At 43.1% G+C, this 14,523-nt stretch overlaps 1 protein-coding gene across 1 annotated transcript in view; it reads left to right on the top strand.

The window, feature by feature from the left end:
- The window catches only part of DPY19L1 (dpy-19 like C-mannosyltransferase 1), a 63,413-nt gene that overhangs the window by 21,261 nt on the left and 27,629 nt on the right, over positions 1–14,523 (top strand). Inside the window, exons 7-9 of the mRNA XM_087821256.1 lie at positions 6,030–6,087; positions 11,994–12,085; positions 13,271–13,370. Coding sequence (XP_087677382.1) covers positions 6,030–6,087; positions 11,994–12,085; positions 13,271–13,370 — 250 coding nt within the window. The remainder of the gene's footprint in view (positions 1–6,029; positions 6,088–11,993; positions 12,086–13,270; positions 13,371–14,523) is intronic.

Raw genomic sequence — 14,523 nt, 5'->3', positions numbered from 1 at the left:
TAGCTTTATTACATTTGGGAGATTAGTTTTCAAGTAGAGAAGTTAAAATATGGAAATGACATTATTGCTGAGTCACTAATCTGTAGTTGTGCTCCTTTTCACTGCATTTATTGAAGTCATCATTCAGTACCATTTCCTTGAGTGCCTGTTATAACCGTCACTTCCGAGGCTGAAGGCTCAGTACCTGCCTCAGAGTGTCCCTGGCTGTCCACCGTCCTGGGCCCTGAGGGCAAAAAGGCAGTATGGAGGCTCTGCACTGTGGATGGACCCTGCTGACATTGAGTTTCTATAGAATTTGAATAAATGCCATGGGAAGAAAGGGTTACCGCCAGTCCTGTGGCCTGCCTTCAGGGTTGTAGCGGGGTGAAGTGTTTTATGAGGTTACCTGAAATGGAAGCTCACATAGAGGGTGTTTGGAAGTGACGGGGCAGAAGGGGAAGACCTCACTCAGGTGCGAGAAAAGAACGCCTGCCCTCAGGAAATAGTTTTCAGTGGGACGAAGGGAGTAAATCAGTTACAGAAAAGGAAAGGGCTGCCGTCCTGGGACGTGTGCTCCCCACGCCCTGAGGGCTCCCTGTCCTCTCATGCTGGTTCACTGTCGCTTCCGGCCTGTATTGCTTCCTTCTGGTTTATTCCTTCATTTGGGAGGATCCCATCCTCGGGTAGTTTCCAGGAAAGAGTACATGGAGGTAATTTGGAGGTTTGTAGCTTGTATGTGGGAAATTGATTTTACCTTTATACGTGATTGCTGGTCTGGCTGGTTGTAGGATTGTGTTTTTCCCTTGACTTGGGTCCAGGAAGACTGTCTTCCAGGATTCACTAGAGCTTTTCAAAGTCAGGCCCTGTTCTGCCCTCGATCCTTTTGAATGTGGGCTTGTGTCCCCCCTCTCCCTCCCCCAGCGGGCAGCTTTCAGGTTCTGCTTTTTCTCTCCGGTGCCCTAGCGGCCACGAGGTGGTGAATCCTGTTTCGATCTTGTTGTCAGACGCTGTGGCTCCACCCATCTGGCCAGTCCTTCTGTTGAGGGGAAGACTTTTCTGGCCTTACTCCTTTGATGACCTTCTCTTCTCCGCTGCCTTGGCTTTTCCTAAAATCCTCTTGTTTGAAGTTGGAACCCTCGAGTTGAGATCCAGTTCTCTTAGATTTTTCCTCCCATGTTTTATCTGTTAGGTTTCATTGTAACTTTCTGTGCGATTGGACTGTGCTAGTGGAGTTTGAGCTTGGACTTTCCTTCTGCCTCTTGGTTGTCCCTGTTGCCTCCAGGTCCTCTTCAGTTTGTCTCTTTTTCCACATTGAAAGCTTCCTTGCAGCCTGGTAACTGACCTGACATTTGTATTTAAGATTGAGGTAGCTTGTAAGAGGTGGTTAGAAGGTTGTAAGGGGACAGGATTATGGCCCAGTGGCTTTTCTTAGAGAATGAACAGATGTAAGTCCCTTTGTGAGGGGACCCAGGCCTGGCAACCTCTACAGGTGGCAGCAGACAGGAGAAAGTTGAGGAGGCACATCTGGTTCTTAACCACCTCAGTGCCGAGGGGACACTGGGTGGCAGTGACAGTCCCCTGCCCCGTCACTTACATCTGTGAAGTTCTGGGTGCCCTCCCCAACCAAGGCACAGCCCTGTGTTCCCTGCCCCTCTTTGCCGTCCTCTCTGTTGTACTGAGAGAGTTTTTTGAGAACTGTTTCATGATTTTTTTTATGAACTCCTCCCCAGCCAGTGTCTGCCGCTCATGTTGCTGTGACCATTCCCATCCACCTCTGGTCTTCCCTCCTCCTGTGAATATTGACCTCTCTCTGGGTCTTCACTCAGTTCTCCACCTTCTCAACTCCTGGGACAAAAGCCAGCCATGCTTTTGTAGACAGAACAAGTCACCAGAAAGTGCCTTTTTGTCTAGCAGGGAACCAACCAGTCAGAACTGCGCATTCATCCCCCAATTCTGATGTTCTCTGTTGTCTTCTGAGGTCACTGGAGATTCATAATTGCTTCTTTGATGCCAGAAAGAGTTTTTAAAAATACTTTATTTCTAGATATGGTCCAGAAGCCCTGAGGGCCTGGAAGATTAGTCTGTATGTCAAACCTCCCGTTAAATTTGCTTACTCTCCCCCTTTCTACCCTGTGGTGAAGTCACAGTGACTATGACCAGTTCTCCTGGTCCCACCCGGGTTACCTGTCACTCAGGATTCCTTTCTGGCTCCGTGGCAGAACAGACTGGCTTTTTATATCAATTTTTACTTCTCTCCTGTATCCCACCTGCTTTAAGAAAAAGTTGCATTTTATATTCTTTATGCCAATTTTGCTTCCATTGTTTTGACTTTTTTTGTCCTTCATTAAAAAAAATTAAGCCTTTACTCTTGATGAGGGCTTGAGTTTGGCTACGAGCATGTCTTACATAGGCTGTGGTTACACCAGCTCAGACTTCTCCATCTCTGGTCTTTGCAATGTTCTGTGAACTTGGCCTGCTGACAAATTTGATCACTTGGTCTAACAGCTGTGTATGAATATTTAAAAGGTAAGTATTTCTCTTTAGTACATGTAAATGCATGAAAGTCATTGGTTGAAAAATTAGCATCTTTTCTCCAAACCTGCCCCTTTTAATGTGACTGTGTCAGCAAATGACACTTAACTACACTGTTGCTCAAGTCTGACCCCTGGAAGACACCCATGACTTTCTTTAGCTGCATCCTAAATCCAGCTGGTCACAGGATCCTGTTGGTTTCTTTCTTCAGCATAGCTCTGGCCTCCCTGCACTTCAGAGAGAGCGGGGTTCCCCTGAGGTCCTGGAGCAGAGCCGTGTCTGGAAGTGGGATGGAGGCAGGGCCTCACCTCTGGGCCTTGAGCCCGGAGCACATGGGCGATGGGGGAGAATTTTCTCTGAGGAGAGGGAGCTTCCCAGGCAGGAGGAAAGGGAAGCACCTGGTAGAGACAGGGTGCTGGGAAGGAGGTTGTTCACTTGGGAGTGGGGGTTCGGAGGGCGCAGGAGGGGTCTGGACGGAGAGTCAGGTGTGTGTTGGTTGGGCCTCAGCAGAGGCTCTGCTGAGCACAAAGCCGTGATGACGGCCAGAGCCTGCATCTGCTGGCAACCAAGGGTCCAGGGTGGTGGTGACATGAAGTGAGATGTGCTTGGCTGCAGGTTTCAAACAAAGGGCTGTCGGCTGTCTTCTGATTGAATAGTTTTCGTTTCCGTCCATGTTTTCATTTCTTCCTCCCCCTTCCTCCGTCCGTTGCCCCCTCCTCTTTCCTCCCTCTCCCCTCCGCACTCCAGGCGTCCTTGCCCTAAGGTTAGGGACAGGTGCTCCCTCAGCCCAGCCTGCGGGCAGCCCTTCCCCAGCCAGCAGGTGCTGACAGCCTGTCTCTCCGCCCAGTGATCCCCGAATTATTCTCTCATGTGCTCTTAGCATTTACACCCGAGAAAACGAGCTCCTGCAGTTATTTAAAAATTATTTTGAATTAACTGTGATTACTTTTTCTCTCTTTGAATGCTGAACTTTGCACGTCTCGTCATTCCTTGGTAAACAGAGGGGAAACCCTCAGTGATTCAGGAAGCCTACAGAATCAGAATGTGAGGATCGCTTTCAGTCCACTTCACTGAAGGGTGCAGGAAAAAAGTTATAGAATTATTAAGCGTCAGAACTGAAAACATCTCTTACATTCTTACCCCCTCATTTTATATCTAACGAACTCAGGCCCAGAAGCTGCATGGGGATGTATGAGCAAGTGTAGGTATTTAGCAAGTGTAGTGTTTTAGCAATAGCTGTGTTCATACTTTCTGATAGTTGGTGGTCATGTTGCAGAAGAAACTTTTTTTTTTTAACTGCCAGGGAATGCTGAAATATCAACTGATCAACTGTAATGGGGAAAAATCAATTTTAAGTACTGTTGTTAGTAGGTCTTTTCTGTTTAGCAAAATGAAATGACCTCTGTGGGAGTCTCTAAGGATTGGAGGGGAAGGAGAGAAATGCTGGGGATACTACTGTAGCATGAGTGGAAGTCACATCATTTCATAGTGACTGTAACTCAGCATTTTGTGTAGATCAGCAGAGCATTAGAGGGTGCCAGACAATCCGCCTCTGGTCTGTACTCACGGAGCATGCTGCACCGTAACCTGTATTATGGTGGAACATGAAACACTTCTGAGGTGGGAGGACCTTCGCAGACAGACAGGAAATGCAGAAGAATGGAAAATACTGACATTTCACTACATAAAATGAACCACATAAAAAAAAAAAAAAATGATTCCCCTCATCTTTAAATAGGGAAACGGACAGTCCAGTAAGAAAATGGACAAGAGTGTGAACAGGCAACTCCCAGAAGAGAAAACGCACCTTGTCAGAAAACACACATAAAAACACCACAAAAATGGTGCTGTGTACAGTTGGCAGGAAGCACAACTCAGAATAACAGCATGAAAAAGTTGTAGAGTAAAGCACCAATATTTACAGGTACAAGGGTGTAAATCTGTTTAAAATTATAGCAAGGGATTGAAAATATCTGTCTAATGATGGCAAGGGCTGTACTGTGCGATGTCTGACATCTGTCCAAAGAGTGCTATGGGTCACATGTATTGCTTGGGAATGATCTGCAGGATAGATTAATTAGAAAAGGAACAAATTCCAGAGGGATGTTAATAGTATGATCACACTAAAATATATGTTTATACCAGTGTATGGGTTAGAGAGAGATTTGGAAGGATGGACACACAAATGCTATTATTGATTAGGTCAGGTGAGTAGGATTAGGGGAGGTGGAAGGAGGAAACCATTTTTTTAAAGTATGCAGACCTCTGTACTTTTTCTCTCGGAATAAGTTCAAAATATCAGAATAAACTCACCTACCCGATTCTTATTTGAAGCCATAAGTCATTCTTCAGCGCTCTAAGGTGTCATCCCTGCACTGACGCCTGGCTTTCTCTTGCCCGCCTGCTGCTCCCGCTGGGCTGTAGTCCTTTTAGGCACCGTTATCTGTCCCTCTATCTCCGTGACCCATCGCTTCAGCTACTTGCTGGCCAGTGTGCTGTTCCTTTCTCTTTGGAAGGCACTGTGCCAGTCCTGGTTGATAACCAGTGTGGGGGGAGTCACCCAGTCCCACCATTCGTGTCCCTGTGGATTTGTGGTCTTGGACTTCAGTGGATCCTTTAAAGACGGCCGCGGCCCCTCCCTTTTCCCTCCTTACCTGGCTCCTTAAAGGCAGGAGGTGGCCGCAGGCCTCCACTGCGGCCTCTTCCTCGAGCCGCAGGTGGCCGTGTCCCCACCCGCGAGCTCCCCCTCCCGTGCACCCGTCGGGCCTGTGCCCCTGACCGCCGCGCTGCGGCTCGGGCTGCGGAACCCGGAAGGCCCAGACTTGCCGGAAGGCGCAGACTGACTTACCCGGAAGGCCCAGACTGACTTACTCGGAAGGCCCAGACTTGCTGGAAGGCGCAGACTTGCCGGAAGGCCCAGACTGACTTACCCGGAAGGCCCAGACTGACTTACTCGGAAGGCCCAGACTTGCCGGAAGGTCCAGACTTACCCGGAAGGCGCAGACTTGCCGGAAGGCCCAGACTTACTTACCCGGAAGGCGCAGACTTGCCGGAAGGCCCAGACTTACCCGGAAGGCGCAGACTTGCCGGAAGGCCCAGACTTACTTACCTGGAAGGCCCAGACTTGCCGGAAGCGGAAGTGAGCGTGTCTGTAGAAAGGCGGCTGGGGCGGGGCGGGCCCTCCAACTTCACCGCTGGCACCCTTTTCCGTGCTTCCCTCCCCTTTCCCGAGTGTCTGCCATGTGGCCCAAGAAAAAGGGTCAGAAATGCCAAAGGGCACAAATAAACGTGCCGCCCCAGAGTCAAGGCCGAAGGAAAAGACGGGGGCCCGGGGCGGGTAACGTGGCGCGGAGGAGGCCTCCCTGCCCGCGTCGGAGGGAGACGGGTCTAACTTTGTTAAAATCAAGCTCCTTTTGACGACACTGACGTGGACCCCGACGCCGGGAGGAGGTAAGTCGCGCGGGCGGGCCCGGCGGGGCGCCGGGCCCCCTCTGAGCCCCGTTTTCTCCCTCTTGCAGCGGCAGCCGGCTGGGGGGCGCGCTCACGGTGCTCTGCTTCTTCTTCAACCACGGCGAGGTAGGTGGGCGGCCGCCTCGCGTCCCGGGGCTCTGCCCCTGGAAACACGCTGGTTCCGATAGTCACGTACTTACAAACACATTGGATTTCACTTACAGAAGTGCAGGGTTCTTGTTAAGATTTCATGTCTCAAATCTCCAGCAGTGTTCTTTCAGTGTTTGATCTTATTTTGATTCAAGTTTTAAACACTAGCACTGATTGTAAGTTAAGTTTCCATGGTCGCTGCAGCTCTGATGTGATGTGTGCATGTGTCCCAGCGAGCTGAAGAAACCCTGGTCTCTTCCAGCGTTTATGTAACTTAACTGAAAGCTCAGCTCTTGGCTGCAACAGACGTACCAGCCCCTGCGCTGTAGCAGACACAGCCGTGGGCATAGTCAACGTCTCTGGGGGGATCGCTTTCTGTTGTAGGAGCCACATTGTACAATTCTGTTTTAATGTATTTATATTAAACTTTGATGTACTTCTAATGTCCTTTGTAGAATGTTTTATTATAGTTACACATTTGCACATACCGACGGACTTTCTCAGGAGACGGCGTGGTAGAAAGCATAGGCTCTGGATCCACTCTACCTGTGTTCAAATCCTGGCTGCCGTTTGGTAGCTGAGTGACCTGGACAAGTCCTTTACTCTCACTCGCCTTAGTTTCCTCTTTGTAAGTGGGCACAAGGTGTTACCATCTCATGGGATTACTGTGGCCATTAAATGGATTCATATGTGTGCAGTGCCTGGAACCATGTTTGACACCTAGTAACTGCTATGTAACTGTTAGTCTGTATTATTATTATTACTCACTTAGTTTAGATTAAAGAGGAATATAAATTCAAAGTGCCAGTGAAATCCTTTCACTAAATGGGAGTTGTAATTGAATGTCTAGTAATATCTCTGTCCAGGTTTCTTTCATGTTGAGTAAGGTTCTGTGTGAAGGAAAAGGAAAGGTCAGCTTGCTTGTGTGTTTATACACTAAGTGGCAACAGTCTTTGAAAATGCACATGTCCCAAAACTCTACAAGTGGTTACTCTAAAGCTTAACAGTGCGGTCAAGGTGGGGCTTGTTAAGTACTCAGTGGGTGGTTGATAGATATGGAACACATGCTTCATATTTAATCAGAACTTCAAAGCCAGAATGACCTTATGGAGTAGAGTGTTTGACAAACGACTGCAACATAACCAGTTAATTGGTTTGGTCTGAGTTTTGAGCAAAAAACAAGGAATTATTTGGCTCTTTTTGACTGTGGATGCTGCTCAGTGTCATAGTGTGGACAGTACTGTAAGAATGACCCAAGAAACAGGAAATAACCGCCACCCATGAGAGAGAGGGGCATTGAGCCTTCATATGTTACCCCGGAGGGAAGGGATTACCGAAAATCTGTACAGTTTTATTAACCAGTCACCTCAGTAATTTCAAAAAAAATTTAAAAATTTGAAGCCAAGATGTAGTTTTAAAGACTGCCGTCTGTTAAGCAGAAAGGTCTACTATGTTACCCTCAGTGTTAGGGGTTCTTAATTCCCCATCTTATGTTCTTACAGTTTTGATACTCATGGAGCATGAACATCATTCCTTACAAAGCCCTTCCAGTTTTTAACAAGGAAATTCAGACTATTCAGCTCATTTCTCAGGCTGATAGATTTTTAAAATATTTTTCAGCTACTTGGTACATTTATTTAGACATGCTTATTTATCACTTCCTACTTAGGAAAAGGTGAACTCAATGTGATTAGAATTGTGGTTTTACTGAAATAGTCAGAGATCATTGTACTCGCATCGGCAAGTGTAGCTTAGGGTAGAAAAATGACCATTTTGAATAATGACATATTAAAATTGAGAGCATAAATTGAAGTTTTGGGTAATATAATGGTGAGAACTCAAGGAACTGAAAACTGTTTTATTATGATTTTGTATTCATTTTGTTTTCAGGTCGTGAGATTTTTAGCCCTTGTTTTTTTTTCTTTTCTGACTTAATATGTTGCCTAGCGTATCTGATTTTTGTATGGGGAGAGGCTCCAACTCTGACTTGCCTGTTCCTGCAGTTAGTGAGCTTTCCTGCAGTGCCACGGTGCTCTGCTCACTGGAATTGCTGGTGGCTTACTAATTGGTACCCTTCTTTCTTAGGAGAGCTATTTTAACCGTGAGAGCAAGTGGTTTATGTGCCAGAAAATAGTTGTGAATTGTGACTTGCTTTTAAGTTCTATTTCCATTACTTAGTTTGCTTTGTACTTGAGTCTAAGATAGTATATGACATACTTTTAAAAATAATCTTTCTCTCAGATGGTTTTACAAGGGAAAATTTTTGCCTGAACAAAATAACTACAAAATATATAATGTAAAAGGGTTACCCCAATTATTTAAAACAGAATTTTAAATCTGAAACGTGAAAATTCAATAAAGGAACTATTAATTGCTCAGAGTAAACATTGATGGTATTGAGGTTATACATTTCATAATAAAATTATGCAGATTATTTCATTTATCTAGTTTTTCCCCCCCAATGTTGATTCTGTCCCTATTGAGAGTTTCTGCTAAGATGAAAGCTCACAGTTTTGCTCTGCCTTAAAATGCTTCCTTATTGTGAGATAAGATGCATGCAGCAGGCTTAACGCCCCAGGACTCAGCAGGATATGGATTGAAAAGCATTTAGATCAGTATATAAACAAACTAAATATTTTTTTACCAACTATGTTAGAAATTTATTATATGTGAAATAGGCTTGTTTTGCTTTTTCATGATGAGATTTAAAAGAATTATCAATCATGACTGACGGTGTTTTATATAAACCATGTTCACAGATATAAAAATATGCACATAGGAGGAGGAAAATCCGTTTCTACTTTTTTTAAACCAAAGTAATTCAGAGTATATAAAGGGATTGCTTTAGAGGCATATCTAATTTCCCTTTTTATTTCCCATGACATATTTTTCTGACTATATTAGTTTCTTAAATATTTTTGAACTGAACTGATATGAAAATAAAAGTATAAATGTATCTATTCCTAATGACTTTTTGGCATAGTTATGTTATTTTTATAAGATTTGGAAAGAAATTCTCAGAATACTTTGAAAACAGTCTCATTCGTCTTTATAATATTCTTATTTGGCAGATAAGTAGTAAATAATATTCTGATGTGCATTGAAGTGGAAGCACTAAAAGGTTAAGTGTTTGGCTCAAGGTTGCTAAGCAGAGAGAGGATTTAAAATTTCCCAACTAACCAGTAATCTCTCCAAACTTCTCTGAACACATGTATGTCGTAGATAGGGCATAGGATTTCAGTGACACCACCACCGTTGATCTTTTCCAGCTGAAAAGTCCAGAAATCTTTCCTTGTCAATTTGTGGGATTTTTCTCCTTTCCTCTCTCTCTTTTTCTTTCTTCCTCCTTCCCTTTTCCCTCTTTAGTGATGGTGAGGTTTTGGCCAGGACATTTATTCGGGGTCTTCAGTTTATTCAGCTCAATTAAAACAACACCTGAGAGCCTGCTGTATGCCAGGTACTGGTAGAATCTGGGTGTGTGTCAGAGGGTAAAGCAAAGATCTCGACCTTGTGGATAGTTGTGTGAAGGTGGGACTGTCTCCTGCTTAAGGTGGAGAGGGCCAGCTTATTGGGGAGTATTGAGGAGGCCATTGTGACAGGAGCAGAGAGTGGAAGGGATAGGGCCAGAATTTAGCAATAGGAGCTGGGATGTGGAGGGAGCCGATCTGTTGTCCTGGTCGGTCATTGTGAATTTCAATTGGAGCAGATGCAAAGACCACTGGAGGTTACTTGCAGAAGAGTAACATCAATGAAATACTTTTTGCATTAATTTGGAAAATAGTATAAGTGCAAGATGTATTATTTATTCAGGCTATTGAGTGGTGTACCTGTGGATTTGTGAATTGACATTAAACCTAGTTTAACTCTGAAAATCAAAAAAAAAAAAAAGTGTGCTAATCTTTGTTGGGAATGAATCTGTGGGTGTAGAGTAGAAAAATAGCCTACGGTGTCCTTCCTGACCTGGTCCCTGCTGGGTCTTATCATTTTGCAGGCTGTTTTCTTTTCAGTTCTATAGTCCTTCCTCCTTTTTTCCCAGGAAGGACTGTTCCTTTTCCTTCCTCAGGGCCTTTGCACATGTTGTTCCCTATGCCCTGAATGATTCCCTTCCCTTTTATCTCCCAACCAGTGCCTAATTAACTTCTTGTCATCTTTGACAACTGGACATTTCAATTAGGGTTTTATTGGTGTCCTTCATGTCTTCCTGCAGACCTGGGATAATTTCACTTTACTCTTAAGAACTTTATTTAGCATTGTGATGATCTGCTGCCATTAAATTCTCAAAATGCCCTTATTTTTTGAATTGCATTTTTGCCACATAAGATTTCTAGGTTGATAGCTTTATCTTTCAGCACTTTAAATATGTCATTCTATTGTCTTATGGCTTCCATTGTTTGCTAAAAAGTCCGCTGTCACTCTTATCGTCACCCTGAATGTTATGTGTTGCGTCTGTGGTGGCTTGAAGACTTTGTTTTTATATTTGATTTTTATTGGTTGATGTTGATGAACTTAGATGTGGTTTTCTTTGTATGTATCCTGCTTAAGACTCACTGTACATTTTTGTTCTGTTTTTTTAAAATCAGTTTTGGAAAACTTTTAACAATGTCTTTTTCAAATATTTTGTCTTCCGTTATCTCTTTTTTTTGAGGATTCCAATTCCATGTATGTTTAACTTTTGATGTCCCACAGGTTTGTTACACTCTCTTCCTCTTTCTTTCTTCATTTTCTTTCTTTCTTTGCCTCTGTTTGGAGATTTTCTTTTGCCATGTCCCTGAGTTCACTGATACTTTATTCTGATACCTTCAGTCCACTATTCAGCTCATCCAGTGAGTTTTCATTTTAGATATTATGAGTTTCAGTTTTATAATTTTATTTTTTAAGTTTTCATTTGTCTGTTGAGAATTCCCATCCATTCACCCATTCTATCCACCTTTCTCTATAAAATTTTAATCTTAATTATTATAATTAGTTTAAGTCCTTGTCTGCTAATTCCATTTATGTTATTGTGAATTTAATTCTATTGGCTAGAATTCACCCCTTGCTTGTGTTGCTATAGTCTTTAAAGGAGCCCTGCTTGACTTGAAAGATGTAATGATTTCTTCTGGTGTGATTAGCTCAGTTGTAGTAATACCAGATTGTTTATGTTTAAACCAGTGCAGTTTTTTAAAGTTGAAAGATGGGCTTGTTAATACCTTTATATACATGCGGGAAAATGATTGAGCTTGACAACTGGGAGAGTACATTATGTAATTAAGTCTAAAGTAAGCTGTTCCGAAAGGTTTGTATTTGACTATTTCAGGACTTTTGTTATTTTATTGGATCCTTTGTGCCACTTTTAAATATTCCACAGCCAAAGGTAGCTTGGACAAAGAAGTGAAAACAAAAATGGAGTGTTCCTTTTAGCAGCATTGTAGATAAAAATGCTAACACTGACTACAAAGAGTTTCAAAGTCTCAGTTATAGTTTTGCTGAAATTTATAGAAAGAAGAGAAACTATAGTCAGTTTATACAACCAATTCAAATGAGATGTTTTTCATTTTGGCAGAACAGTTTCTGCTGGTACTTTCCCCACTTTCCTTTTGGGCTGCAGTTGAAAGTTTTTGGTATTTGGTTGTTGACAATTCACGATGTTAATATTTCACGGGATCTGTGCTGTCCCTCTCCCACTCAGTAATGTTCTCACTTCCCAGTTTTGCTCTTGGTGGAAATTTAGTAGCTTGTTTGACAACACACCACTTAAATTATGTGTGAAAAAACTTCTCTTTTTTAAAGAAAAATATATATATCTTTATTGATAGCTTCCCTTTGTAGTTAGAAATGGCAGCTTTCAGGTGGTATGTCTTAACAAAGTTAGCAAATAGGCCTTACACCATAACTCTTTTCAGTGCACCCGAGTGATGTGGACACCGCCTCTCCGAGAGAGCTTCTCCTACCCCTTCCTCGTGCTGCAGATGTTGCTCGTGACTCACATTCTCAGGTGACTTTGACCTGTCTTTGATAGTGGTTCTTTGTTTTGCATTGAATAACTTAAGCTAGAATGTTTAATCTTCTGTAATAAAAGCAGTCAGTATAATAACTGAGAGGATGGGGTATTAGGTTGAGTTCAGGAGCAATGGGAAAATGCTTTACTTTGGAGAGTGGCTTTCACTGTGACCTACAAGAAAGAGGACATTTTACCTTGCGACCTAGTATTCTCATATGTGAGTATATACAGACAGCTCAAACAAGCTTCATGGAATAGAGCCCTTATTATGTAGGATGCAACCATGCATTTTTTTTCACTCTACTACATTAAAAAATTGCTGGTTCTTGTCTAATAAATTAATTTTGTAACTCATTAACGAGTTACCTGGAGTTTATAAATGCTCAACTTAGGGGCATGCTAGTAAGAGCTGTGTTGGAAGAACACAGGAATGTCCTGTGGTGAAGAGATACTTAGGAAATAAAGGAAGGTGCTCAGTGCATCTTTTCTTCTAAGGATGTCTTTCTCTGTCCAGTGGGCACGGCTTGTGCCCTCTGGATGTTAACATGAGCACTTTACTGTGTGAGGATGGTAGGTGTGTTGGAGGCTTTGCATTGGTCACTGATTCGGGAGGAAACTGGTTCTTAAAACTAACATGAAAGATAAAAACACTTCACCACCCTAAAAGTCCCCTAAATTACAAGTAGGACCAAAGTCAGACATCTACAGGAGGCTTCAGAGCTACCTGCCTTGGCGCCCTCTTCTCCACTCTGTGTCCTACCCGTGCGGGGCCTGCTTTCTCCCACATTCTCCCAGACTGAGTTCTTGCAGGACATGGCTGCAGAATCCTGAGCACTTAGATGTGTTATTTCCAATGGGTTTTCAGAGCATCCTCTGTCTCTCCGACTGAGGGGAGCATTAAATACGTTAGATTATGAATTTGCCAAATACAGTTAAAAAAAATTCAGTGGGTATGCCGACCCAGGTGCCCTCTCTCTCTTTGGCAGGCTTTGTTTTTATAGTAATAATGGCTATTTACTTTTCATAGAAAGTTGTTGTAATTGAGGGTCAGGAGGGGTAATTTCTAACCCCTTGGTTCACTTTGTCCAGTTCGTGTTTAGAGATTGTACTTTGCCGCAGTTGGGAGCCACGCTAGAACAGCCGTGGTTAAACTCATTCATCCGTATTTATCTTCTCAAGGGCCACGAAACTCTGTCGAGGGAGCTTGATTGCACTGTGCGTTTCCAATGTGTTCTTCATGCTCCCGTGGCAGTTCGCTCAGTTCGTACTCCTTACTCAGGTAAGTGCTTCTGTTTCTAAACTGAATCAAGCTTCGTGCATTTAATCACATGAGCTCATTTGTATAAAATTATAGAACTGAGACGTCATGCGATTCTAAGTCTAAAATGTTTTTTAGTTAATCCTTGTAAGCAGAGTTCAGGGTAGGGAAGTACGTAAGATTTGCTTATCCACAGGAGTTAATTATTTGCGTCCCAGTAGAACGCAGGGAACTTTTGTTGGTGGGAGTGCCTGCCTTCGTTATTCAGTATTTGTTAGTGTTTAGAGAGGGCGAAGGCTCGGACTCTAGGTGTTTCTCTTAGGCAGATGCCCTGCTTTATGACCACGGATAGGTCATGCAGGATAGCTCAGGGTAGGCGGCTGATGGGAAGTGTGCGTGGATTGTTCGGAGAGAGACCACTTGGTGGGGGAATTTGGATCCCATGGTTAGGTGTCCAGCTGTTTGTGTAGTGGGAGGAGCATGGGCTCCCCTGGGAAGTCCTTGCTCGGTGAAGAGGGTGGGAGGCATCATTTGATGTAATACCTGTATTTTACTAGTGGTGCACATTCCTCAGTCAGTCCATCTGACCCGGCCCGCCTAGATGTCTTGGTAGAGACATACACAGTTTTCTTCAAAACGCTACAGAAAGTTAAAAATACCTTTGTAGCGAAAGTACTTCTAATTTGAAAGTTGATAAATTTGAGAATAACTAACACGTGGATATTTATGAAAGGACACTAATAGAGGTACTTGTAAACGTGGCCCACAAGCAGAACTTAATGTATTTTATACACATGCGTTACATGATTATTTTTGAGTTTAATGTACCGTCTTCAATTATGTACTCATCTTTGTGTTATAATTAAATTTTCATTATTTTTGGACTGGGCAGCACACTTTGTAATTGTACATGTTGACAGTAGAGTCGCCAGACATTGAGATGAGTGTTGCTTTGGGTAATCCACAAAGGAGATGATTTGAATGGCTAATTGAGAGCTATGTATGGAAAAGAAGTCAGCCAGAGTTTGCTATGTTAATATATTGAACATATTAAATAACAAATTGGTAGGTAAGAAACTAAAGACTGACTTTCAAAATAAATATAAGTCAATTTGAAACAACAATAAAATAATCTTCTAAAAAAGTTCTTTTAGCTAGTCATTGTATATATAAT

The sequence above is a fragment of the Miniopterus natalensis genome, chromosome 10 (genome assembly GCF_054644295.1).
Source record: "Miniopterus natalensis isolate mMinNat1 chromosome 10, mMinNat1.hap1, whole genome shotgun sequence".
NCBI lineage: Eukaryota > Metazoa > Chordata > Mammalia > Chiroptera > Miniopteridae > Miniopterus > Miniopterus natalensis.
Note: the sequence above shows the minus strand (reverse complement) of the source record. Positions and strands in the feature narration are given on the sequence as shown.